General features: G+C 35.2%; 4 protein-coding genes across 5 annotated transcripts; 2 read left to right on the plus strand and 2 right to left on the minus strand.

Annotated features, from left to right (window-relative positions):
• The first annotated feature begins 3158 nt into the window (after positions 1-3158).
• LOC118060071 (uncharacterized) lies at positions 3159-5971 on the plus strand. Of its 2 annotated transcripts, none has more exons than XM_035073190.2 (5): positions 3159-3317; positions 3929-4191; positions 4274-4485; positions 4781-5045; positions 5540-5971. In XM_035073190.2, exons 2-5 carry the CDS (start codon positions 3931-3933, stop codon positions 5834-5836), a joined length of 1035 nt encoding a protein of 344 aa, XP_034929081.1. In that variant the 5' UTR covers positions 3159-3317; positions 3929-3930; the 3' UTR covers positions 5837-5971. The 2 variants fall into 2 exon arrangements, with proteins under 2 accessions (XP_034929081.1, XP_034929082.1); XM_035073191.2 differs by having other exon boundaries at positions 3181-3415.
• Positions 5972-8641: 2670 nt separating this feature from the next.
• LOC118060073 (uncharacterized) lies at positions 8642-11123 on the plus strand. Its single transcript, XM_035073193.2, has 5 exons — positions 8642-8784; positions 9315-9577; positions 9697-9908; positions 10182-10446; positions 10685-11123. The coding sequence occupies exons 1-5, from the start codon at positions 8661-8663 to the stop codon at positions 10979-10981; spliced, it is 1161 nt and encodes a 386-aa protein (XP_034929084.2). The 5' UTR covers positions 8642-8660; the 3' UTR covers positions 10982-11123.
• Positions 11124-11405: 282 nt separating this feature from the next.
• Positions 11406-16493, minus strand: LOC118060072 (diphosphomevalonate decarboxylase MVD2, peroxisomal). Its single transcript, XM_035073192.2, has 10 exons — positions 16082-16493; positions 15185-15383; positions 14495-14558; positions 13907-13970; positions 13725-13805; positions 13493-13579; positions 13016-13173; positions 12844-12892; positions 12100-12224; positions 11406-11980 (listed from the first exon to the last, which is right to left on the minus strand). The coding sequence occupies exons 1-10, from the start codon at positions 16289-16291 to the stop codon at positions 11767-11769; spliced, it is 1251 nt and encodes a 416-aa protein (XP_034929083.1). The 5' UTR covers positions 16292-16493; the 3' UTR covers positions 11406-11766.
• Positions 16494-18812: 2319 nt separating this feature from the next.
• LOC118060074 (uncharacterized) lies at positions 18813-25586 on the minus strand. The gene is made up of 12 exons (XM_035073196.2): positions 25157-25586; positions 24709-24773; positions 24500-24605; positions 23962-24033; positions 23778-23837; positions 23542-23671; positions 23277-23461; positions 22964-23151; positions 22205-22332; positions 21185-21450; positions 20196-20439; positions 18813-19734 (listed from the first exon to the last, which is right to left on the minus strand). The coding sequence occupies exons 1-12, from the start codon at positions 25544-25546 to the stop codon at positions 18977-18979; spliced, it is 2592 nt and encodes an 863-aa protein (XP_034929087.1). The 5' UTR covers positions 25547-25586; the 3' UTR covers positions 18813-18976.
• Positions 25587-25620: the final 34 nt, after the last annotated feature.

Genomic DNA, 25620 nt, shown 5'->3' on the forward strand with positions numbered 1-25620 from the left:
ATGAACAGCTTATGAAGAAGATTTAGGTAATACATATTATAAGAACAGATGACACCATTCCAGAAAATACATACTACAAAAAAAAAAATGATAATAGTACAGGCACATAAACTAAAATGAGAGTACAACCATCTCAAGATTAGAAATTATAAGACGAAAGTGTGTTTAAATCTCTTCTCCAAGGAAATCCTTATAATGACTAGCAATCCAGTGAGGATGCTTCTTTTAAAAATGGTTTAGTAAAATTAAGTTAGGTTTTCATGCCTTCAATTCCCACTCTTCATTCTCATGAAGCAAGTCAAATCCAGCACCAATCAACCACCGCAACTCCACTTGCTCCGTTAGCCATTGGATTTCATTTCTTTTTAGAGTCAGAGCTAATCAACAACTCGATCAGGTTTTCTTCTTCTTCTTCTTCCATGACATTAAAATGGAATGCGTGAGAGTGCAATGTGCGTCCTGTGCTGTTCATTCAACAGGGTTTTCGAGAATCCTTCAAGGGTGAGTGTCTCAGAGTCTACAACCATGTTCAGGAGTTTGCTGGCATGTTTCTTCATTAGGTTGAATCAAACATGCAGGGCCTAGCTTATGCATATTGTAGAAGCCGCTCATTGGGTTGAATTCAATCGCCTCATCCTGATATCTGTCTCAGAGCTGTGACTTTTCCATGCATAAGTTCTAAAATGGTACATTATTGAGGGGGGTGACCACCTACCAGCCTGTTGAATTGTTTTAAAGAAGAAATATTTGAAAAAAAAAAACCCAACTAATACTTCGTTATTTATTAGTCTTCTAAACTTGTGATTGAAGGACAAGATTTTGATTATTGATGAGCAATTATTTTGGTTGTTGGAGCAGGAGCAGGTCTCTTTTGTTGAAAATTCATTACCCCAACTGCAGCTTATTGTCTTCCACTCTGTTTTTGGATATGTTTTTTTTAAACAATTATTTGGTTATAAATATATATATATATATATATGTTAAGTTTATCTTAAAATTCAACAAAAACTTAAATTTATTTATTTTTAAAGCGACCGTGGTATCACAACAAATATAGTATTTATTTTTGTGGTTGAATTATATTTTAAAAAAATTATTTGTTTTTTAATTTTAAATTATTTTGTATATTATTAAATTGTTTTAATATGTTAATATCAAAAATAAATTTTAATAAATAAAAAGATATTATTATAATATATTATTAAACAAAAAATATTTTTAAAATAACCCCGAGTATAATCTAAAAAGCCTATTTAAAAATGTAGTTGCTTTAAAGTGTTTTTCATTCAGAAATGTATTAAAAAAATAAATTTTTTATTTTTTTAAAATTATTTTTAATATCAGCAAATCAAAATGATCTAAAACAGTAAAAAAATATTAATTTTAAAAAAAATAATTTTAAATTTTATTAGAAATAATTTTAAAACATAAAAAAAAAAAAAACATATCATAATAAAAATAAAAATTCATGGTATTCACTTTTAAGATTCTTGATAAAAAAAAAAATATATATATATATATATATAATAATATTAAAAATAAATTTTAAAAAATAAAATAATATTTTTAAATAAAAATAATAATATTATAATCACAAACTTACCGTAAGAGTGGTTGGTGGGGAGAGAGTGTGGGGGACGCAACACTGACAGTACCTTTTTTCTTCTTTTTCTACGTTAGCTTTGAATGACAGAGATGGCTTACCTTCTTCAGTTAAGTGGCAGTACCATCACGGTGGATTATTGTATGTATTATGTTCCCTTACGCTTTCTTTTTTTGTTATAAAAAAAAAAAATCAAACCTTCAGTTTATAAAAAAAAAAAAAATATATATATATATATATATCAAATTTGAGTTTGATTAGATTAATTATCAATATAATTCAAAACTAAATCCATTATCAATTAAATTTTAAACCAACAAGGTATTAAGTTGATCAACAAATAAGTTTAATAATCATACTCAAAACTTTTTAATTAGAGAATAAATATTAATACTTATAAAATTACAACCCCTTGACTCGTTTATATTTATTAACCATATGTATATATGTATTATATTCTTCCGCTTAGAAAATGTTTTTTCTTTCTTTTTTTCAATCGACCAACCGTAGCTTGCAAACTGCCAAACCGATGGCGTAAAGAAAGCAAATCCAAGTCCTATTCAAGTGCTGTTCTACCGTGGCCATCAATTAATTTTTAGCAGCACAGTTTTTGCAATTCCACGATGCTCATAGCTTCTTTTTTTTCTATGTTAGTATTAGGATATATATATATATCTCAACTAATTTCATGGTCTTGAAATTAATAATTATATAAACTTTTAGTAATTATTATATTAACAACCATAAAGTTCGAACTTTAAATCATAATAATAATAAACTTTTTAACTTCAAACTCTTATCATTAAATCATCTATTAGATGGTTTCAATACTCATAGCTTAATAAAAGATGATACTGCTAAGGATAAGGATTGTATAAAAAAATCTAGGTCTTTTTTTTTCAAACTTGTAATAAACTTAAATAAATCCAATTTGAATTAATAGAGATATTTTTTATGGATATATTTTTTTTTATTTACGTGGATGTTCGGGCCAGCTTGTGCGCACCACAACTAATCTCATGGTCCACTGAATATCCTGCAAACTCAATGAATATGTAAGGCACCGCGGGGGTGACAGACGTGCACAGTGAGATTTGAACCCTGATGGGGTGGAAAGGAACAAGCCACTTTCACCACTAGGTCAAGACCTCAAGTGCTATTTTTTATGGATATTGATTTAATAGGTATTTAGTTTTATTTAGTATTTATTCCTATTTTTTATTATATATACTTGGTTTTTTAAATTTAATTTGATTAATATCGGTTTTTTTGTTCTTTCAAATTTAAAAGAAAAACCAAATTTATTTTTTTTTTAATTGTCTAACCAAAATTATAATTCAATATGGTTAATTTTCAAGTCAATTTTTATTAATATTTCTGACGACACAGTTAATTTGCTCACCCCATTCCTTGGTCATTGAACAATGTGAGTGCGCACCCTTTTTTGTAATTTTACCTGCTTTTTTTTACCAACCCTTTTATTTAATTTAACTAAAAAAAGAGATGTTTTTTCCTTTATTTTTCTGTCACTCTCCATATACAACGAATGATTGAGGTCCGAGGATGTTATTTAAGAAATTAATTTTTAAACAATTATAATTTTTTTGTGAAAAGCTGTGTTACCGGCACCTTAATTGCTAAACATCTGCAAGAACCAGGAGTCAGCAACAATCTATCAGCTGATTCAGTAGAACTTCATTTCAGTTTCTTGCAGGTTCTCTCCTCTCTTTCTCTCCCACACACAAAACAGACATGGACTACGTTGTTTTGCTTCCTGTTCTTCATAAGTAACCACTTAAGTTTATTGGTGTGGTATGTCCACTTTGAGATTTATAAATATTCAGTAACGTTTTTGCTTGACAAAGCAAATGGATACCAAATTTTTTGTTTCTTTTAGTATTTGGATGATCTTTGCAATGACCGACTCATTTCTTCAATCCATGCTGGAAGCAGATAATATTTGTTCGACTTGTTTTAAGCTGAACATGCCCTTTTCTTTTCTTTTGAAGCAGTGAAATTAATGGTCTGGATATGATTCTTAGAATTTCTTGTATTTCTCACAAATTTATAATCATAGCCTTTCTTGATTGATTCAAACCTGATTTTCTGTGTGTTATGATCTCTGTTAGTGTTGGTAAACTGTGACAAACTTTTTTGTGGATTTGATCTTTGAAAAATGAAAAATCTTGGGGATAAATTATGGGAGTTCATCGTCAATTTTGTAACGATCAAATTTCTCTGGGCTTTCATAAGCGTGACTAAATTTTTCTCTGGTTTTCAACTACAGTCTCTGGATTTTTATTTTTTTTCTTCTAATTTTTGCAGGGATGCAGAAGGAAATTAGAGCGGCTTTGCTTTTTGGGCTGGTGGTATGGGTATATCAGGCAACCAACCCTCCACCTCCAAAGATTTGCGGTACCCCAGGCGGCCCTCCTGTTACAGCACCTAGAATAAAATTGAGGGATGGGAGGTATTTGGCCTACAAGGAGCATGGTGTCTCAAGAGAAACTGCCAAATATAAGATCATACATGTTCATGGCTTTGCCTCTATGAGACATAATACAATGAGCGTGGAAAAACTCTCTCCGGTATTCCAACATTTCTAAATCTTTGTGTTTAGCCCTTTTAAAGTTCCATTAGTCAAGAGATTGTGTCGTTTTTGTTTGTCAGGAAGTTGTGGAGGAGCTGGGATTCCACCTTGTGTCCTTCGACCGGCCGGGTTATGGAGAAAGTGATCCACATCCAAAGCGAACTCCGGAGAGCATAGCTTTAGATATAGAAGAGCTTGCGGATCATTTAGAATTTGGATCCAGATTTTATGTTATGGGGTTTTCTATGGGAGGTCAGGTGGTCTGGGGCTGCCTCAAGTACATCCCTCACAGGTGAGACTGTTTTCTTGCTGTTATGACGTCAACTGTGCTTATCTGGAGGATGTTCTGCCTGCTGTTTAAGATCTGGGACAAAGCATGAACATCATACAGTAATTCAAAAATATGTCAGAAGTGAGAAAATAAAGCATGCTATCTAAAATAATGACCAGAGTTCTTTTATTGGAGCATCAAGAATCTGCTGGATAATTTGTGCCCAACGTAAACAACTGGTGGCTTTTTCTGCTTTGGCTCATGTCATTGTTTGGAGTTATTATATGTTTTAAGCTCGGTGCCCATGGTGCTGCAGGCTAGCAGGAGCAGCACTAATTGCGCCTGTTGTCAACTACTGGTGGCCTGGCTTTCCCGCCAACTTATCAACAGAAGCCTACTACCTACAGCTACCTCAGGACCAGTGGACATTGCGTGTTGCTCACCATGCTCCATGGCTCACCTATTGGTGGAACACTCAGAAATGGTTTCCTGCATCGGCGGTTGCAGCCCGTAAACCTGAAGTTTTCTCCCGTCAGGATTTAGAACTCCTTTCCATGGTTGCAGATGGAAGAATGAACATGGTACTTCGTTTTCTCTCTCTCTTTCCACATTACAAGGAAATGAACCATATATCAAGTTTATCCTGACATATTTTGTGTCTCTGAAACTGGAGGCAAGAAGAAGATATTGCTAGTGAGAAAGTTATCATCGCATACATAATTTTTGCAGTGTACATAGAGCCAGTCCGAGAGGCTTTGATCTTTTAACCAGGAGAGAACAGTAACTGGCCGGAATTCTAGTTTTACAGGGGCTGCCTTGGAACCTTTTGTTTTTTGGAACTGGCTTGTGGAAAGCTAAGACACTGCAGAAACTTCCAATTTTCCTTTGATATATTAGAAGCAGAAGAGTTTTTCGAACCAGAAGTTCTGGAGATCCAGTTAGAAATTGATTTAGATCAACAAATGATAATTGACTCTTCTATAAGAAATGTTATTGGCCACATCCTACTTGATCCTTAAGAAGTGCTTATGAATCTTCCCGCCTGATTTGGAATCTCTCCTTTCATTTTATGCAGCCACAAACAATGCAGCAAGGAAAATTTGAAACCATACATCGAGACATGATGGTTGGGTTTGGGAAGTGGGAATTCGATCCCATGGATCTTGAAAATCCCTTTCCTGACAATGAAGGCACGGTTCATCTATGGCAGGGTGATGAAGATAAGATGGTGCCTGTTAGCTTGCAACGATATATTGCCCAAAGACTTCCCTGGATAAACTACCATGAGATATCTGGCTCTGGACACATGTTCCCTTACATCCCAGAGATATGCGAAGCGATTATAAAGGCTCTTTTGCTTGAAAAAAACTAGCCCTCTTTCGAGCTTAGTTGGCGTCAGCATTTGTTTGCCTTTCTTCCTAGGTTCATGGCACTGTATCCTGTTCTGTTCTTAGTTTCAAACAATATTGCAACTCGATTGGATTACGACCCCAGTTCTATTCTCAAAGTTTGCTACCAGGGATCACAGTTTTAACCGAACCCATGGATATCCGCCCAAACAGATATGAATTGATAGTTGTTGATCGCTCCGGCAGGTTTGGATAAAACCCTAAAGGACAAAGTTATGTTTCGGGCAGGTAATGAATCTTACCCTACCCGACTTGAGATACAAAGAGATTTAGAGAGAGAGAGAGAGAGAGATCTGGGGGGTTGAGAAGAAAGGAAACTTTAATATTTATACCCCTGGGCCCTAGTTTTCGTTCTAATCAGTGTTTTTTATGATTCAGTTTTTTTGTTGTATTTTTTAGGTTTTTTCAGTTTTTTATGGCCCACAACAATTTGGCAATAAGCTGGGCCAAAGCCAAGTGTTTTGGAAAATTGGGCATATTTGGGCCCACAAATTACATAAAGGGGGTCCGAAGGTAAAGACCGGGACCCAACTTTGGTATGAAGATAATCACAAATCAGTGCTCTTGATTTGTCAAAACTTTCAATTTGGTTTCTATAGTTTAGTTTATTCAATTCGAGTTTAAACACATTTAAAACAGAGGTTTTAAACCCAGTCGGAGGGCAAGTTTCAGGTTGACACGCCCATAAAAGAGTCCAATGATGAAGTGGTCGAAGCAGCAAATGAAAGGCATGCTTTGTATGAAATCTCCGAGTCCACATTATTTTGTAAGTCGTCTCCAAGAAACATGCAGTCGAGGAGCAAAGCCATCGGTTCTATCCTCAGCATTACATTTCGTTTATATGTAGCGTCAATATTAGCGATGAAATACAATAAACCGTGTCAAGCCCTGATTTCTGACGAAAACAAGCACAACTTTTGATCCCGAGACTTGAAAAAACCTAATTACTTTCTTAGTGATGAAATACAAGAAACTTTGTCAGGCCTGCTTCGGTAGAACTTTCCAGGGTCTCGTGCGTGTTCTTGTTTTTCATGTCTTCCTCCGAAGTTTATTCATATTTACCTTCTCTGTGTGGAGTTTAGGACACCTTATCTTCTTAAACATGAACAGATTGGAAAGTTACGTTTAGTAGACATAGACTCCACTGTTTTAGTTTCTTGAAGTATTTTGCTTTTTGCTGCAACGCTTTAGTGCTTGCTTCATTTTCTGCTAAAACAGAGGGTATATATGATTAATCCTTCCAATTTGCAAGTTGATTTCGACCATCTCTGATTTAGTTTCCTTCTGTAAATCATGCATCTACGAGGGTAGTCTTTCTTCACCGCTAGTGTACTCTCCAAACCCTTGTTTTAGATCGGCTTTTCTCGATGTTACCTTCGATAATGTTGATACATTTACAGCCTATTCAATGAAACAAATTTGTGTTGGATTTGATATAATGTAAAACCAGAAAATCTAGCTGCGTTAGAGATTCATTTGCAACGATTAATTTAATCTGGTTAATGTCAGTAACAAATGACATGATACAACTCCCATCCCATTTTACTAGGGTTGCTCAAGAAGGTCGCGGTGGTCTTGTTTCTTGGGTTGGTGGCATGGGCATATCAGGCCACCCAACCACCACCCCAGAAGACTAGTGGTTCCCCAGGTGGCCCTCCCATTACAGCATCAAGAATTAAACCGAGGGATGGTAGGCATGGCCTACAAGGAGCATAATGATTTTTCTTTGTTCATGTACGCAAGGAAGGAAAAGAACGACCAATTGTTAGCCACTCCCTTTGGGTTTTTGATGGGGCCGTTGATGTTGGTCGAAGTCAAAGCTAATTAATGTTTTTTTATATATATTTTGATGATTTTAAAGAGGTGTTTCACATTTATGTTTTTTTTTTTAATAAAAATATTTTTATCTTGAAAAAATATTAAATTAATATTTTTTTTTATTTTTTTATAGTTTTGATATTCTAATATTAAAAATAAATTATTTTAATATAATTTTAAATAAAAAAATTTATATTAAATAACATTATTATCAAATGAAATCGTTATAGAAAAGTCTAAATCATGTTTTTTACTATAATTATTTAACCATCCTTGATAAATAATAGGATTTATTCGATAATTTATTGATATAAAATAAAATAGATGCCATGTTTTGTTTATTTATTATTTTGAATATTTATTCAGTTAAATTTAATTAATCTAAGGATTTAAAATAAAACTTGATTAGTCTAGTTAAATTTAATTAAGAGATCATTTACAATGAATTTTAAAAAAAACTTTTATGGAGAGCAATGTTGTTTTATTTTTATTTTTTCAAAATAATATTGTTGGAGTTGCTTTCTAAAATAGTATGTGATGATTCCTTTTATATTTGGGAAAACATCTTTATTTTATAATTTCCATCAGTGAACATAAGGTTTGAAGAAGTGGTTGGGGAGATTACAAGTCAGAGGGGTCTTTTTCAACCACAAATAGTACGTCCGTTTATCTTGAATCTGGTCGAAATATTTTATTATTTATTTTAATCGTATGTTTATTTTTTTGTTTTAAAAATTTTTAAAACAAATTTAAATTTTTATTAATTTCAAATTAATATATTTTTAATATTTTTAAATTATTTTAATATATTGATATCAAAAATAATTTTTTAAAAAATAAAAATATTATTAATATATATTTTAACACGAAAAATTATTTAAAAAACAACCAGTATCAAATAATTACATTTCTTACAGTAGATAATTGATACCCTTTCATCATTATACCAAGTGAAAATTTGACTATAAAATGTGGTGGAAGTCAGCAAGCAACTGCACTAGCTGCTTCAAAAGAAGAAACTTTTCATTTTATTTTATGGCAGGTTCCCTCTCCCTCGCGCACACAGTTACTGGGGAGGCTGTTAATTTCTCAGGTTCTTGTTATGTCTCCCTCTCAAGTTTCTTGATGTTTTTTACTCTCACAAGTATGAAGCATTAGCTACATTTGCAATGTAGAGTTTGGATGGATGGATATCTTATTTTGTTGAAACAATAGAGATAAGAAATGTAGTAGGAATAAGATACTTCACTGTTTTTATTTCTCTTGTTTGTTTCATCTTTGAACGCTTGCTTAATTCTCTGCTAGAAACGGATAATATGATACCAAGATGAGTATGACTGTTTCTTAATTTCCAAGATCTTTGGAGTAGTACATATTTCCCATAAATTTATGAAGAGTCTTTCATGACTGAGAGTGTGTTTTGGTCTTTGTTAATGTTGATAATTAGCCTGTTAAATGAAACAGATTTTTGGTTGATATGCTGTAAAACAAAATAATTTAGCTGTGTTTGAGAATAATTTGTAACAATCAGATTAATCTGGGTCGATTATTGTCAGTATCAAGTTGATGAAAATTTCTCCAAGTTCATGGCCCAGCTTGTGAAAAAACTCTCATTTTTCCTAGGGATGTTCAAGGAGGTTACTGTGATCTTATTTCTTGGGTTGGCGGTATGGGCATATCAGGCCACCCAGCCACCACCTCCAAAGATTTGTGGAACCCTGGATGGCCCTCCCATTACAGCGCCTAGAATGAAGCTGAGGGATGGGAGGCATTTGTCCTACAAGGAGCATGGCGTCTCTAAAGAAACTGCCAAAGCTAAGATCATACTTGTTCATGGTTTTGCCTCTACGAAACATGATATGATGAGTATGACAGAACCCGTTCTGGTAATTTATTTCTAAATTAATGTTTTAATGGAACTCTTTAAGGTTTCACTGGTCAAGAGATTGTATTTGTTGATGGAGAAATCTAACTTTTACCCCTCATTTTATGTGATGATTTTCAGGATGTTGTTGAGGAGCTGCGGTTGTACTTTGTGTCCTTTGATCGGCCAGGTTACGGAGAAAGCGATCCAGATCCCAGGCGAACTCCTAAAAGTTTAGCTTTAGATATAGAAGAGCTTGCTGATCATTTAGGACTAGGATATAAATTTTATGTGGTGGGATTCTCCATGGGAGGCCAAGTGGTTTGGGGCTGCCTCAAGTACATCCCTCATAGGTGAGACTGTTTTACTTGCAATTCTGGTAAATTTGCTACATTGGGGATCTTCTGCCAACTTTCAGAATGCGGGATGTTGCATCAAAAAATGCAGTAATTTCAAAAAAGAACTCAATTAAAAAAAAGTAAAGCATGCTATGAAAAATAATTGTCAATGTTCTCAAGTGTATTCTAGTATCAGGAATCTGCTTGAGATTTGTTTGTGATATGCTGCCTCACAGTTCTGTCTGGTGTTATTTTTTGCTTCAAATCATGTGCTCTTGTTTCTTCCAGGCTATCAGGAGCGACACTGATTGCTCCTGTTGTCAACTATTGGTGGCCTGGCTTTCCTGCGAACTTATCAGCAGAAGCCTACTACCGACAGATTCGACAGGATCATTGGGCATTATATGTTGCTCACCATACTCCGTGGCTCACCTACTGGTGGAACACTCAGAAATGGTTTCCTGCATCAGCTGCTATATCCATGAAGACTGATATTTTATCCCGCCAGGATTTAGAAATCCTACCCATGATGGCAGAGAAGAGAAGCAACAGGGTACTTCATTTTCTTGTTACTCTCTTTTGTTCATTACAAGGAAATGAATCACAAACCATGAGTATCTTAATAAATTCTGTCTGAAAGTGGAGGCGGAAAAAAGATATTCGATCATCTCATGCATAATCTTGCCATAGTCTGATAGGCTTTGTTTTTCATCCACGAATGGATAGTAACGTGACAGAATTCTTATAAACCCTATCTCATTTGGAATTTTGTACCCTCTCTTTTTATACAGCCACAAGCAACGCTGCAAGGAGTGTTTGAATCCTTACATCGAGACTTAATGATTGGATTTGGGAAGTGGGAATTTGATCCCATGGATCTTGAGAATCCTTTTCCTAACAATGAAGGCTCAGTTCATCTATGGCAGGGTGATGAAGATATAATGGTGCCTTCTAGCTTGCAGCGATATATTGCCCAAAGACTTCCATGGATTGACTACCATGAGGTCCCTGGTGCTGGACATTTATTCACCGCAATCCCACAGAACTTCGGACAGATTTTAAAGGTTCCTTTTCTAGGAAGGGATTGATCCTATTTGTTGTAGGGCTAGGTGGGTGAACAGTGCATCCCTGATTATGTTCAAACATTTTGTATGTCTTTCTGCTGTACAAACCATGTGTCTGTAACTGAGATTTGGTCACGTTGCAAAAATGTTATATTTCGACACTACATTTCACAGCTTAGCATTAGCTGGTTGGCGTTTCCATTAGATAGTCCAATGATGAAGTGGCTTAAGCTGTGAATGCGGGGCAGATCAGCTTTGGAATATCTAACACCACAGTATAGCCAAAAAAAACCCAGCATAATAGCATGCCCGGCAAGCTAAAGAAAACAGAATCAAGAACAAACATAACAGGTAAACCAATAATTTATTGAATCTTTGGAGCCTTTAAGGGGAATTGTGTCGGGAATCCCAGCACACTGGCAAAAATGAAGATAAATAACAAACATAATAGGTAAACCAAGAATTTATTGATTTATAACAGAAACTGATACAAAATGTCGGAAACATCATAAAAACTATTCAATGCTAACAGCTGAAAGAAGCTTAGAAGGAGCAACGGACAGATTATTCATTGTTGACACCGATAACTTAAATGGACTGAAATATAAAATAAATTACAAATGCAAGGCAAAAAGCAGCATTAACTGCAAATTTGCGCGGAACAGTTGAGAGAATCACTTCACAGTAACCCTTAATTACTGCAAACAATCATCACAGTGGAAACACTTCAGGGTCACAGAAGTGTCCAACTCTGGTCAACAAGACTAAAAAGTACAGAAGTGCAAGAAAAGTTAAATGTGCTCCTAAGTTCATTTGGGCAGTCCAGTTTCAGGATGGAGAAGAGCCTGGCTTTCATCAGAGAGCAAAACAGGACCTCTACCAGGTTTCGTACAGATGAAATAACTGACATCTCCTTTGCTTCTCTGGGCATTCTTAATTTCTGGAGGTGGTGACAAAGCTTCCACATCCTTCATATCTTCAATCCCAGCATCTTTTAGTATGGACTTATCACCTATAACATAACTGAGGAAAAAAAGTTTGATTATTTGAAAACTGATTGATGGGGTTGTATAAATCATGCATAGCCTCCAAAACATTGCACCAAAATCCTTTTGTGACCTTGACATTGGAAGACAATATACCTGTTCAAATCAGCATCGGAACTTGGAGGGAAGTAAAAAAGCAGCTTCTGCAATAACTGGGTAGCAGCCTTTCTATTATGTGCAATCAGAACTGCATTGGGCCCAGCATCAAACGTATAAGCTACCTGTCAAGGAAATCTCATCATTAGCCAACCATTACACATTTGGAAACTGTGACAATTAGCTGGCAGGGCCAGTAGGATTCTAACTATCATTTTGTTTCTTTTTTCTTTTATTTTTTATTTTAGGAAAATCAACAACAAATGAAGTGGTTGCAAGCATTAAAACAATGTTATGATAAGTCATTACGGATAGGTAAAATAGCACAAGCCACAAGTGAAAAGAAGCTTCATGTTTGATATGATGAAGTGATACATTTTCAGTTACAAAACCCAATACCAAATAAATTATCTCATGATATTTCAGCAACAGCAGGAAAGTATATCTGTACTTGAGGAACCACGCAGGATCAGCTAATAGTACAGAACATGTTTGCAAAAAGAACAAATGAAAACTAAATACTATAATTAGACAATTGAGAAGGCAATTTTATTATGCTATCATCCTTAAATCACCTATACAATCATCTGTGCCCCAAGCTTGACCATCATCTATGATCAAATTTTTGGAAAATAACGATGTTAATGCCATGACATTCTATCTGGAACTTGCTTCTAAGTTAAGCTCCTAGAATGTGGCGTATATAAACAAACAAAAAAAAAAAGATAGCAAAAAAATACAAACCTGAGGTGTTTCTTCTGAGCGATTCCATTTTTCAACACAGCTGATTATCCTGAAATATAGTCACTACATTAAAACTAAACTCTATGTCTGGTGAAGGGCTCAACAGGCAAATAAATAAATAATTGATGAGGCTTAAATTTTCATGTCACATAAATCGAGAAACTTTACTTGCCTGTGAGATGTATCATTCATGTAGAATATTGGGGGACATGTATCCAAGCAGACTGCATGGAACTGATTGCTATCTGCACAGGTTAATTGTGCAAAAGATCCAAAATCACGATTCTTTATGGCTTCTTCCATTTGTTTAATGCGTTTTGGTACAACTTCCTATTTAGTCCAAAACAGGAAAGGAGATATTACCAAAAGTTAAATAAATTTCAAACAATTTCAGAATGCATTGATCAGAAGACAGCTAAAAAGGGAAAAGAGGGTTAAATTTCATAGAAAATCTAAATCTGAACAGCAAGGAAAAGGCAGTGTGCAAATCACAAAGCATGGTTATCATCCAGAATAGATTCAGAATAGGGCTCCAGCTCCATTTATGTCTAAAAATCTCAACTGCTAAGAGCACTTTTTGCAATTGAAGAAAGACAACTGCTTAAGAAGAGAAGTTGCAAGAAATTGAATTAAGGGCATTGAAAAGCACCTTAGCTCTGTGTTGCAAAAGCAAGCTAGTGTCAACACTGTCCCGCATTCCTGTGGTGCTACTTGTTTCTTTCTGCCGTGAACTTACCTGGAGAACAAAATCACAAGTCTGTTTACTAAAACAACAGGACAAAGAAAAATCAAATGTATTTTCAGGACCGCTATTCCCAGAGTCCAGAGGCAACTCAAACTAAATTCAGACTCACGAGTTCTAAATAAGGGGGAAAACATACCACAGCGATAATAATAACAAGTTCATCCCAGTGCTTTTCGTCTACAAGTTGAACAGCAAGGCTATCACTTCCATCCTCAGCCTTGACATATTAAAAAACAATGCATCATAATTAATTGCTCAAAATGGGACAGAGCAATCTAATCAGAAGGCTCCATGGATGAACCTCGAAATCAAACTTACTTTTCCCATGATCCACTTCACAAATCCACCAAATAAACTGCGACAGGCACTGCCAGAACCTTGCCTGAAAAACAAAGCTTACAAAATATCAAACATTGCAAGAACCTTTCCAAGAAACAATGTTCATAAAATATCAAATGTTAATAGCAACTAGCATGCTTGAATCACTCATATCTGAAAAGCATTGACAGATTAAATTAAATATATAACTGGGCTATAAAATAAGTCAAGACAGCACCCAATACACCGACTTATCAATTACTTAAAGACAGCTCCCTATAAACCAACTTATCAATTACTTAAAGATATCATTGTTATCAAATACTATCATTGATGTAAGCCAAGAACAAGCAATTAGGTATCAGCAAAGATGCATCTAGCCAGAATTCAGAATAATAAATATTTGTTGGTGGTGACAGCTGTATGAGGATATAGTGGAATAAATGAAACATGTAAATAGCAGCTGCATATGAAGAATACAATTCTAGGGGGGAAAAAATGTTTCATGCTACTCAAAATTATTGACGTAAAGACAAAAAAAACATAAAACCAAGCACTTCAAATTATGCCTATGCTATTAAGGTATACCTTGCAATAGCAGAAAGTTCACTATTGTCTTCTTTTGCATTCATCAGCTTTGCAAGGGCAAAAACTACATAAGAAGATAAAACCAGATGATGTCATGATGAATAAATTATTCCAGTCCCATACAAGATTGCAATTGATACTACAGCCCTGCAGATATAAAGCAGAAAAAACAATAAAAGGGCTCCTCGAAGTTGAAAACTGCTTCATTAATAGTAAGCATTTCTGTCTAGCTTGTTGCATTTCTATATGAGCTTCTATATAAAAAAATGTGTACACATCAGTGATTATAATCCAGAAAAGCTAGCTGGCAGATTCATGAAAACTATATGCCAAGTTGGTCAATTTCAACATGGACCCCATAATCATATACAGTAAGCTTTATTGTGAGTGTTTTCAACAAAAGCGATTAATGAATAATCATTCCACATACCAAGCTCCATCCATGATAAAGCTAGACTAGAGGATTCTGAATAAATTTAAGCATTGAGCAAGAATTGCATCTATTTTTCTAAACAATACGAAACTCGGATTGTTCATTCACAAGAATTTCTCAGAAATGTGAAGTCCAGCACAACCATTCAATGAAGTAGACAGAAATTATGTTTAAAAATACAGGCCCGACCATAAAAAAGAAAAAAAAAGGGGGGGGGGGGGTGAACATAGCAAGGAAAATTCAGGGAAAATGTTTACCAAGACAAGCAAAGCCAGCTGCAGAGGAAGCCAGTCCAGCAGCAGTAGGGAAATTGTTGTATGAAGCAACATGCACATGCAAGTTCTCCCAATCCTTCTTTGCAATCTTGATACCCTTCTCTTCATCCTCAACATCACAAGCCTGGGCACGAATTTCCCTTAAACAATTTTGGTACCTGCCTCCAGAAAGGGAAATCTCCTACGCTAACCAGCAAAAACCAAATGTGCCATGAGTCAGCAGTGAGGTAGAGAATTTCAACACGAACCCAGCAACCATTTACACATTGCTTAGCTACAAAGAACCATAACTAGCAAATTGTCTCATTTACAGGGAAATTGAAATGCAATTAAATTTTATCCAATCTAGATCCATGTCCATCTTTTCAATATCAAATCTTGTATCAGGTCTCAATCAATTTTTTCCTTTCCTCACATTTTCTCAACAACCAAATAGGATGCAATGAAAAACACATCAAAGTTTTCCCTGATGATAAATCACACAGGATTCTCAACACAACAAGTTAGCCCTCTTCCTCTCTTATGCTCATCATCCTTGATATAAGTACATCACGATAACGCTACCACATGACTTTATGAACTACGTAAGCTGACATGCAATTCCAAAATCTGTTTAAACAGTACGGTTTCAAATAAAGAAATTCTCTGCTATGTTGACGTCCAATTCCGAAAAGGAAAGAGTTCATGAGAACAGAATCTGACTGTAAAGCTTAATCCAGTAAATTCCCTTCTTTCCAGGTCCCAAATAACCATTAAACATACAAAACAAGGAGAACCCACAAAAATTCACTATCTAAATGAGTCATTAAACCCACTGAAATCCCATCAAGAACTTCCACGGCAACCAAATTGAAACAGAAAAATGAGAAAAAAGACTACCTTTCCATTGAGCCACATCCGATCCTGGTCAAAACTAGGACTAACAGCAACAGTTGTGGTTGTACAAAGATGAGCCGGATCAAGAGTGACACTTATGCTATCATTAACAGGCAAAATCAAGGTCTCATCTCGCTTGCCCCAGTACTTTATCACAGCTATATTTGTTGGTGTCTGTGCAGTCACCATCCTCACCCATGATTTCTCTGCCATTGATAATAATCCTCAAAAAGCTTCAAACTTTATTGAAAAAAAGCACCAGAACAGAGATCTGAGGATCTGAAAATGGTGATCTTATTAATGTTTTTTTTTTTTTTATGGTTTCTTGTTGGCTGAACTGCTGAAGAGGAGAGGAGGGAAGTTTGCAATATAAATAAGAGAAGAGCCGGTTAAGAACCAGAAATTGGTGGCTTATTTGGCCTGCGTTCATGTTTGGACTTCGGACTTTCCAAGGTGTCATGCTTGTTCAGAACTAATTATAAATTAGTCCCTATAATTTTAGAATATTTATTTATTAGCCCTATAGTTTCATGTTTTATTATTAAATCATCATATTTTAAAATCTGCTTGTCCTTTTTGTCAATGCAATGTTCTCTTTCTATTTAGTTTAATTTATTTTTTTCTGAAAATAGAGAGAGAGAGAAGAAGGCGAGATAGAAAACTCTGATCAGAAAAAAAAAATTTGGAAAAAAAAATAAAAAATAAAAACATGTTGCATTTAAGATAGTTAAGCTAGTCAAGAGACTGTTTAGTTGTTTTTAATAGTATAAGGACTAGTTGGTTATTTATGATAAACTATAGAGGCTAAATTGTAAAAGAGCTAGTGCATTAAAAATGGATTCTAGTATTTGTCTTTCTAGGAAGTCTTTTATTTTTGAGTGATGAATTAGCAAATTAGGCTTTTATCATGTGCTCTGATGAAGATAATGAAAAATATATTTTTTAATTTTAAAAATAAAAAATTCATATATAATTATTTTTTATTTTTTCAGCTAAATATCTTATTATTTCTATTATTTTTATTTCTTATATCCCGAGTGGAGAGGGTAATAAAAAAAAATGAGAAATTATTGACATTTTCATATCGTAGATGTGTGAATGAATAATCCAAATCTTAGTATAAAAGCTTGTTGATTATATCGATTGACCTGTTTGCCATGTTTTTGTATATATAAAGAAGGAAATTCATTAAATTAAGCAACCAAATTGGACCCAGATGCCGTGCAATTTCCACTGGCATTGTTAATAAATAAATAAATAGTTTAGTGAGGTTGGTGAAGGTTATAAATTTTTATTTAATTCAGATATTAATGGAATTGTCACTAATCTTTGCATAATTTAATATTTTTCCTGCTGTTGTTGCATGGAATTTACGATTTTTATTTTTGTCTGATGCTTGCTTTCTGTTGCTGGTAGAGGTGATTTCAGTGTTTAAATGGCTCATTTCTCTCTTTCTCCATTTCCTTCTTTTAACATAAATATAATTAATTAATCCCTCTAGCAATTGATATAAAAGTATTTAATTTTGACATATAAAAGCTGATTATAATAATTAAAAAATTATTAAATATTAAAAAAAAAAAATTTACTGCATCAATGATAGTGGTGGAGTCAGTCAGGTGTTTGAAGTTATAATTATTGTGAAGAAATTAGATGAACTGATCAATAATTGCAGCCAAAACATTTGGTCACGCCTTGAATAGTCAAACTATAACAGCCCAGCACTCCAATATTGACTTACAATGTTGCTTATGTATATTGGTAACTGACCAAGACTTTATTCAAAAACAAAAAATATTGGCTCCATGTGTTTTGTGCTACATAAATAGACAATTACCATGCATTTGGTCCGTCATATATAATTTTTTAAAAAATTAGTTTTTATTTTTAAATATATTAAAATAATATTTTTTAATTTTTAATATTAACACGTTAAAATAATTAAAAAAACACAAAACAAATTCAATCTAATATTTCTTTAACAGGTTAACCAAAAGAACACTCAAGATCACACTCCTTTCAAGACATTCAAATGAAAATCCCAAGTCTTAATCATACTTGCCTGGTCTAATTTAAAAAGTTAACCTGGAAACATGATTCATAATTTAGATATAGTTTTAATTTAAATATAAAAAAAAATATCTCGGTAAAATTCAATTAACTCAATTAAAGTTTTAGTGATCTGATTAAACTAATCAAACTTAATTTAAATCTGAGTAAGAACATATTTGGCAGTGTGATGGTGGTTATTTTTCAAATAACTTTTCATGCCGATATGTATGTCAAATGATGTTTTTTTTATTTTTTAAAAATTATTTTTAACATCAGCACATCAAATAATCTAAAAAGTACAAACCATATTAAATTTTAATAAAAAAAAAAAAAAAAACTTTTGAATTTTTTGGGAAAACGGTCCCAAACGCTACCTAAGTGAACTACAGTAACTCTTTTTTAAAAGGAGCAAAACCATGTTTTTTTATTAAAAATAATTAAACCTGAAATTTTAGGTGTCGGGCAAGATGAAAGCTTTGACTAGATTATGAGCTTGCTAAGGTTAATGTACAAAACAGAATTAGTGACATCTGATGAGTGGAGCTAGATTTATAAGAAAACTCCAATAACATGTGTTGTCAGCATGTCATACCAACAGAAAATATTGAGGGAAAGAAGGGAAACAAGCAAGCTGCTTTCTGGGAAAGTTGACAGTTAAGAGAAGGAATAAAGAGCCGTAAACGAAGAGATCATATCATTTTTTTTCTTTGATTGTTTTTGGACCAGCAGTTCAACAGCTTAGTAGAAACTGAAACATGAGGAAAATTTCGCATTGCATCACTCAGCTTGATCCTTTTTTGATTGTTATAAGATACAAATACATTGTCAACACTCCTATACTAATTCCTAATCAGAATCTGGATCAACATCCACAATATCAGGGACAGAATCAGTTGATTGATTATCATCTTCAATAGCAAATGTCGTACCTTTCTGAGCACTCAAGGTTGTCGTGTTTCCATCTTTGGTGGCAAGCCCGTCACTTTCACCTGCCACAACGGCTTGCAGTGATGCCATTTCAGTATCCCTGGAATTTAATGCATCATCTTTCGAAGCAAAACTTGTCAAGACCACGGTGGTAACATTTGGATCACCAGTAACAGTAGGAATGGAGGCACCTTTGGAAGATTCCTGATGCTGCTCCATGGATTCTTGCAATTGCTGTGAGTCAACCATTGTTTCATCACCACGCCTTATCTCTATGTCTGCGCTAGCAGCTGCTGGGCTGTGCCCATTTCTCCAAGGACTTTTTGCACCTGATGAACCAGCCACGGGAATATTTTCTCCCTGTTGAACCCTTTCAGTGTCCATACTTTCACCCACTGGAGACTCTGTTTCCTTGCTACTATCCAGCCAACTCTTATACAAATCATCATCTGAATCAGAAAGGCCATGTCCTGTGTCCTGCACGCCACTTGAAAATGGATTACTGTGCTTCTGGGCAACAGAGTATATATTCTCTGGGAATCTGTGGTTAACTTCATTGAAGGAGCTCGCAGAGGGAAAATCAGCCAGCGGAAGTGCCCGGGGGTGTATAAGCACCTCCAAGGCTAGGAGTGCGTAGGCACAAAATTCAGATACTTTTGTTCCAATTTCTTGCCTGCCTGCAAAAATCCAACATCCAACAAGATTAGCAACAGGTTATAAGCAAACCATAAGCATTTGTGAAAAATTAGCTAGGTGATCAGCAAGTGGGCTTTGTGATATTATCATGGTCTAAAGCATTAAATTGGGTTACAACTATGAAAGAACGAAAAGGACCAATCAAAATTATCCATGAAACAATGCTGCCATTGGGGCTTCTATCTAGAAATGAGAAGAAAAAGGTTGGAGCAGAACTCTGTGTATAAGGAAAGCGGGGAAGGTAGGGGCTTAGAGTAAAAAAATGACAGAGCAGTCATACCACTTAATACTAGTTTATCTTGAAATAATTTAAGCACTAAATAATAAACATATCACTTGAAAAAATAATTGAGGATCACAGCTATTCCATGAAGTCATCCTCAAATGCTGTTTACAGGATGATGGGAAAAAATTGAATTTCTATAAATTTGACAGGACTTACCTCTACGGAAAATCTCAAGAGCAGGAGCTAAATGTGGGGGACGTACACGAGAAGGAGAAAGGAGAGATGCCAAAAGTGCATGTAATGCTGCTAACTGCAAATCTGAGCATGTTAGGGTTGATTCATTGGGCAAGAAAGTTTTGCTTTCATCACTAACCCATCCTTCTTTACAGGATTCTGTTGCAATAGTTATCAAAAGATTATCAACTTTTGAACGCCAAGACTCGGATCTCAAACCGCCACCCTGTCAAAAATTATTATAAATCTTTAGCGCACCAATTAAGTCGACAACAGAAAGAAGCAGCCAAAAGCTAAATATAAATGATCGTGAAAGCAAAGAAAAAATGCACATAATGGATACTTTTGGCTTTTCATCCGAGTACATTGTAGAAAGGATAATGAAGATGTGCCTTATAACTCCAATATTACAAGAACATTTTATTTTGAGAGGGTACATCTTTCTACCATTAAAATATGTGGGAGCAGTAATTTTCACTCACATCCATCAACCAACTCATTGCTAAAGGGTGTTTGGATGACAATTTTATATATTCTGGATAGTGATAATTTGACTCAAAGAACAGAGAACAAAGGGATTAGATATGGGTGGATATCTTAAAACCCATTTACTTAAATCTATGACAATTTTTTTAAGTCCAGTGATTTAAGAGGACATTAAAGAGAAAATTGTGAGCTTGAGAAAATAATTGTACTGAGAAATAAAAGGATTTGTTATAATCAAACTTAGTGCAACCACACCCATGACATTAAATGTAACACTTTGATGGTTAATGTATTTGGTAAGGGTTGACAAAAGCTAAACAGGTGAGCACCCATTATTGGCAAAAAGATTCATAGACACTCGGTCTATTTTGACCCTATCCCATGCTAAACCATTTTGCAATCCAAGAAAGGTTAGACTAAAGCACAAAAAGTCAGCAGCTTGGTAGAATATTAAGCACTAATCAAACAACATGCAATAACCATACCACGGTTAGAAGAGTTTCCAATGCCCCGAGTGCAGCTATCTTCACAGAAATCGCTGTTGGACGGTTCTTGGATGCTTCCACCTCCAAACCAATTCTGTCATGGAGCTGTTCAAGAGATCCAGTCGCACCATGCTTTCTCTTTCTGTGGAAAGGTGGCAGCAAAAGTTCGGATTTTGCATTTGCATGAAAAGATGTACCATCAACGATGGGATTTAAATCATGAAGAGAGCAGTTGACAACTTCTTGTGCAAGATATATCGCTATTCCTGATCAGAATATGACTGGAAGTTAGCAGCGGCACCACAAGTATTTCGATGAGAGACACTGGGTCTTTTAGAAAAGAGTTAATGGCTCAATGCATGAACAAAAGCTACTCAAAATGGAAATCCAGGGTCAAATGCTCACAAATTTTCATATGAAAATAGTAAAGCATGTTATATGCAGGGGGGGAAGGTTAACCATCCAACATCTTAATATGGAAACTTGAGAGAGCTTACAGCTAGGACAGAGACACTTTCAAGGCACACTTCCACAACGTTCTCTCTCCCTTGCTCTTCTTTTCTGTGAGCAACACATTTACACACATCGAGATGGGGGGGAGTCATGCACACTCACACTCTTAAAGGGCCCTGGGCTTTTGTTTATGAAATATGGCCATAAAAAGGGGTGGAGAAAAGCACACATGCTCGAGTACAAGAGAACCTACCAACATATTTCCACATGCACAAAATGGAATCAAAGAGAAAAGGATTTCCTACCGAATCTTATATTTTATCACATTATATGACAAGAAAATATCATAATATTGTTTCTTGTTCTGCCTTTCTTTCAAGAATCTGAAAGATTTTCCTGGCACTCTTAAGGACAATCAGTACTGAACTTCAACCATATTTGACCATTGATGTATGATTTATTAGATTCTTTTGAATTGAAAATAACAACAAAATCTATATAGTTAACACCATAACAGATATACATCAGACAGGAAAGAGACAAATACTCTTAAAAATTGCTACATACCAATACCCATGGACATCAACAACAACTTTGTGATGGAGTAGACTTTTATCCTTAACTCTGGTAACTCACATCTCTTAAAATATTCTTTAACAAGCCTCACAATATATGCAGCATGTGGCAATAGTTGACTGCAAAACGGAAATAACATAATGTGAGATGGTGAATATCAATAATAACCAAGATTGATAATGAAAAGAGCACTGTCAGCATTTACAGGTTCAGGGAATGGAAAATCATATTCTACATTTAGAAGACAGAAACCAAAATAACAGCAGGCATAATTAGTAGCACAGTGCACCACATAAAGTTCTGGAAAGTGCCAGAGTTTACACATGCATCCAACTAAATAGGACCCTGTTTTGGGTACTTAAAGCGATTGGCTGGAAAGAACAAAGCAATGGGCAGGAACCTTTTCCCCGACTTGTTCCATCAAATTAACAAAGCAAAACCTAAAAAAACTTTTTCTTCTTTTAAAGCTGTTGTCTTTAATTGCTGCTCCGGATACTTAAGCAATGTGCTTCTTCAAGTTCAGGAACCATTTGGTCTTGAAAGTTGCAACTCAACATGGTCAAAGTCTAATCGAAGTGAACTACTCTTTTATACCTTCTCAAATCCAAAAGTCCAGAATTTCCCTACAAGTTGCCCACAAAGAACAGTAGCTAGGTTTGCCAAATCTGTTGTGATATAAACACAATTGTAGACCCATTACAAAATACAGCACAGTTCCTCCAATTAGTGATGAGAAAATACTTTGTTTACCTGCGAATCCCCTTTAATGACTGAAAGCAAGAAGTTCCAAAAGCATATGAGTGCAGAACTGGAAGTTCAGAGCAAATGAACTCTTGTTCTGCTAAAATCACAAAGGATGATGTGGTTGGTGACAATGAGCCATTGACCATCAGCACTCTCTCAACAAGGGCCAGTAATGAGCGAACAGGCACTGAAACCTGTTAATCAAACATACAAGATTGATTTATTTCCATACCCAGTTTCAGATTTAAATAAGCAACAATTAAGAATTCCTCTTATGAATAAAAATATGTCATAACAGTCATCAAGCGCACAACAGTACCTGGACAGGATATGAATTTGTAAGCATTTCACAACAGCTAAGAATGAACATAGAGATACTACACAGCTTGGATCTCTTTCTTTCCTTGTCTGAGGTATCCTCTAACAACTTTTGACCCCATAAAGAAGGTGGAGGAACTTCTCCTGGCGGAACCAATAATCTAACAGCTTCATCCCATTTTGTTTCTGCAACATGTGCAAGCACATTTTCCACTTACCATCACTGAGACCAGCAAAAGCTCAACCAAGAAGGCATTAGCACATACCTTCCTCTAGACCGGTGAAGATTTCAGTTAGGTAACCATTTACCAATAACAGAACCTTCCTCATTGCTGAAATCCAGCTATCTTCATCTCCCTTTGATTCGGGAAGCAATGCTAGGCAATGAGCTAGCTTCTGGATGATGAAAATTAAACAGAATTTATTATGTTCATGTCCATGCCCTGATCTGCTTATCTTATCAGATCCCAGGGGCAGTTAGAGAAAGGAAGGAAGGAGATACCTTCATCAAATTTACACTGAATTTTCCTGAAAATATTTTTGATGTAATAGCAGCTTCAACCTACAAAAGTACTGACATCATTATATCACAACACGTTATACTGCCAGAAAAATATGTTTTTGCAATTGCTATCCAGTTAAAAATGCTACCTGGCTTTCCCAGGATGGAGAATTATGGAACTTACACTTTCATGATGACGCTGAAGTGTAGCAGGAAAGGAAGATATAACAGTGCATAACAGATGAATTGCTCCTTCCTGCACACCTCTCACAATGAGGTTCATATATGAAAATTCAAGTCAGAAAAAGAAGACTGCAAAATAAATCAACAGACAGCATCAATCCTAGAGATGGATCATGATCGTGACAGTGTGCTAAAATGCAACTTATAAGGTATCCATCAACAAACCCTAACCATAGATTGAGACTGATTTCATCCTCAAACTGAAACTAGAAAGCGAAGGGGAATACTGCTTTATAAGAGATCAAAATCAATCTCTTCAACTATCATAGACCATGAGCGTGAGCAGATTGGGGTTTTGAAGAAAAAGAAAGACACAGGTCTCAACAGAAAGGCATCAAATTATGTTGGAGGAAAGGAAAATGCCCTGGCAGCAGAGAGAATTGGACACCATTGACCAACTTGAAAAACAATAAAACTAAAATAAATTAGCTTTCAGGAAAGCAAAATTTGTTGTGTAATGAATTAAGAACCCAGCTCACCAATACAGCCTCTGAACTATCCTCATTCAACAGCTTTAAAACAGGTTGAATGACTTTTCCAGCAAGTGAAGTCCCCTCCTTTTTCACATTTGGAAATCCCGCCAACCTATTTCATCAAAGACAATATCTTCACAATTTATAACAATAACAATAGGTGGCACTAACTAAATCAAGTCCAGACCTCTCAAAAAGGGCTTAAAGTTTTTTACCTTGTGATCAAATCCGATATCGAGGTACAAGCAGCCACCTTCACAAACTGAGAATCCCCTCGTGACTGTTTAAAACATAAACATAACAATTCCAACATCAAATTAAAAGTTCCAAGCACAACCAAGTCTTTCCTTAAGAACAACACTGATTTTACGAAAACCTTCCCCAATACCACATCCTGAAGTGGATTAGGAGCACCCACCAACAGCATCCACTCATACAATGGATGAAATTCCAAGGACATGCTTTTGCGAAGAATCTTTCAGTAAAATTAGCATCGAAAAAAATAAATTAAAAGGTCCAAACTGTAAAGGCTGAACTAAAGATCATTTCTTTGACATTCAAACAAGTATCATTTTCTTTCATTTCTCAAAATGTTAAAAAAAAAAAAAACGGAAACCCCATTTCAAAATTACCAACTTTAGTTCAAAATTCTTCTTGCAATACCTGAATATGCGTCAACATTTTATCAAACCAGGCAGCATAAGACCCCAGAAACCGGTCGGCATTACACTCTTGACACGTCACCCCCAACAAGCAAATTCCAGCCCAGCATTTATCTGGTGTGGTGGTGGTTTTACTGATAAGAGACAACAAGCGAGCGACCCAATCATTGACGGAGGACTTCCACCGTTCGATTTGTTTGTTGTTATCAGTTATTGAAGGCTCTGATAAGAGTTTGTGAGACTGAATGCAGGAGATAATACAGGAGAGTTTTGATGGAGAATCAAATGGGATTTTATCGTCAGGGACATCTTCTTTTAGAAGCGTACGGATCATACGAGGTTTCAATCCGACGTCGTACATGTCCTTAATCACCATTTCTGAAGTCGCCATTTTTTAATGAAGCAAAGAGAAGACGAGAGGGGGTTAGGGTTTAAGGATTTTGGTTTTTATAGGGACGGAATTTT

The sequence above is a fragment of the Populus alba genome, chromosome 10 (assembly GCF_005239225.2).
Source record: "Populus alba chromosome 10, ASM523922v2, whole genome shotgun sequence".
Classification (NCBI taxonomy): Eukaryota; Viridiplantae; Streptophyta; class Magnoliopsida; order Malpighiales; family Salicaceae; genus Populus; species Populus alba.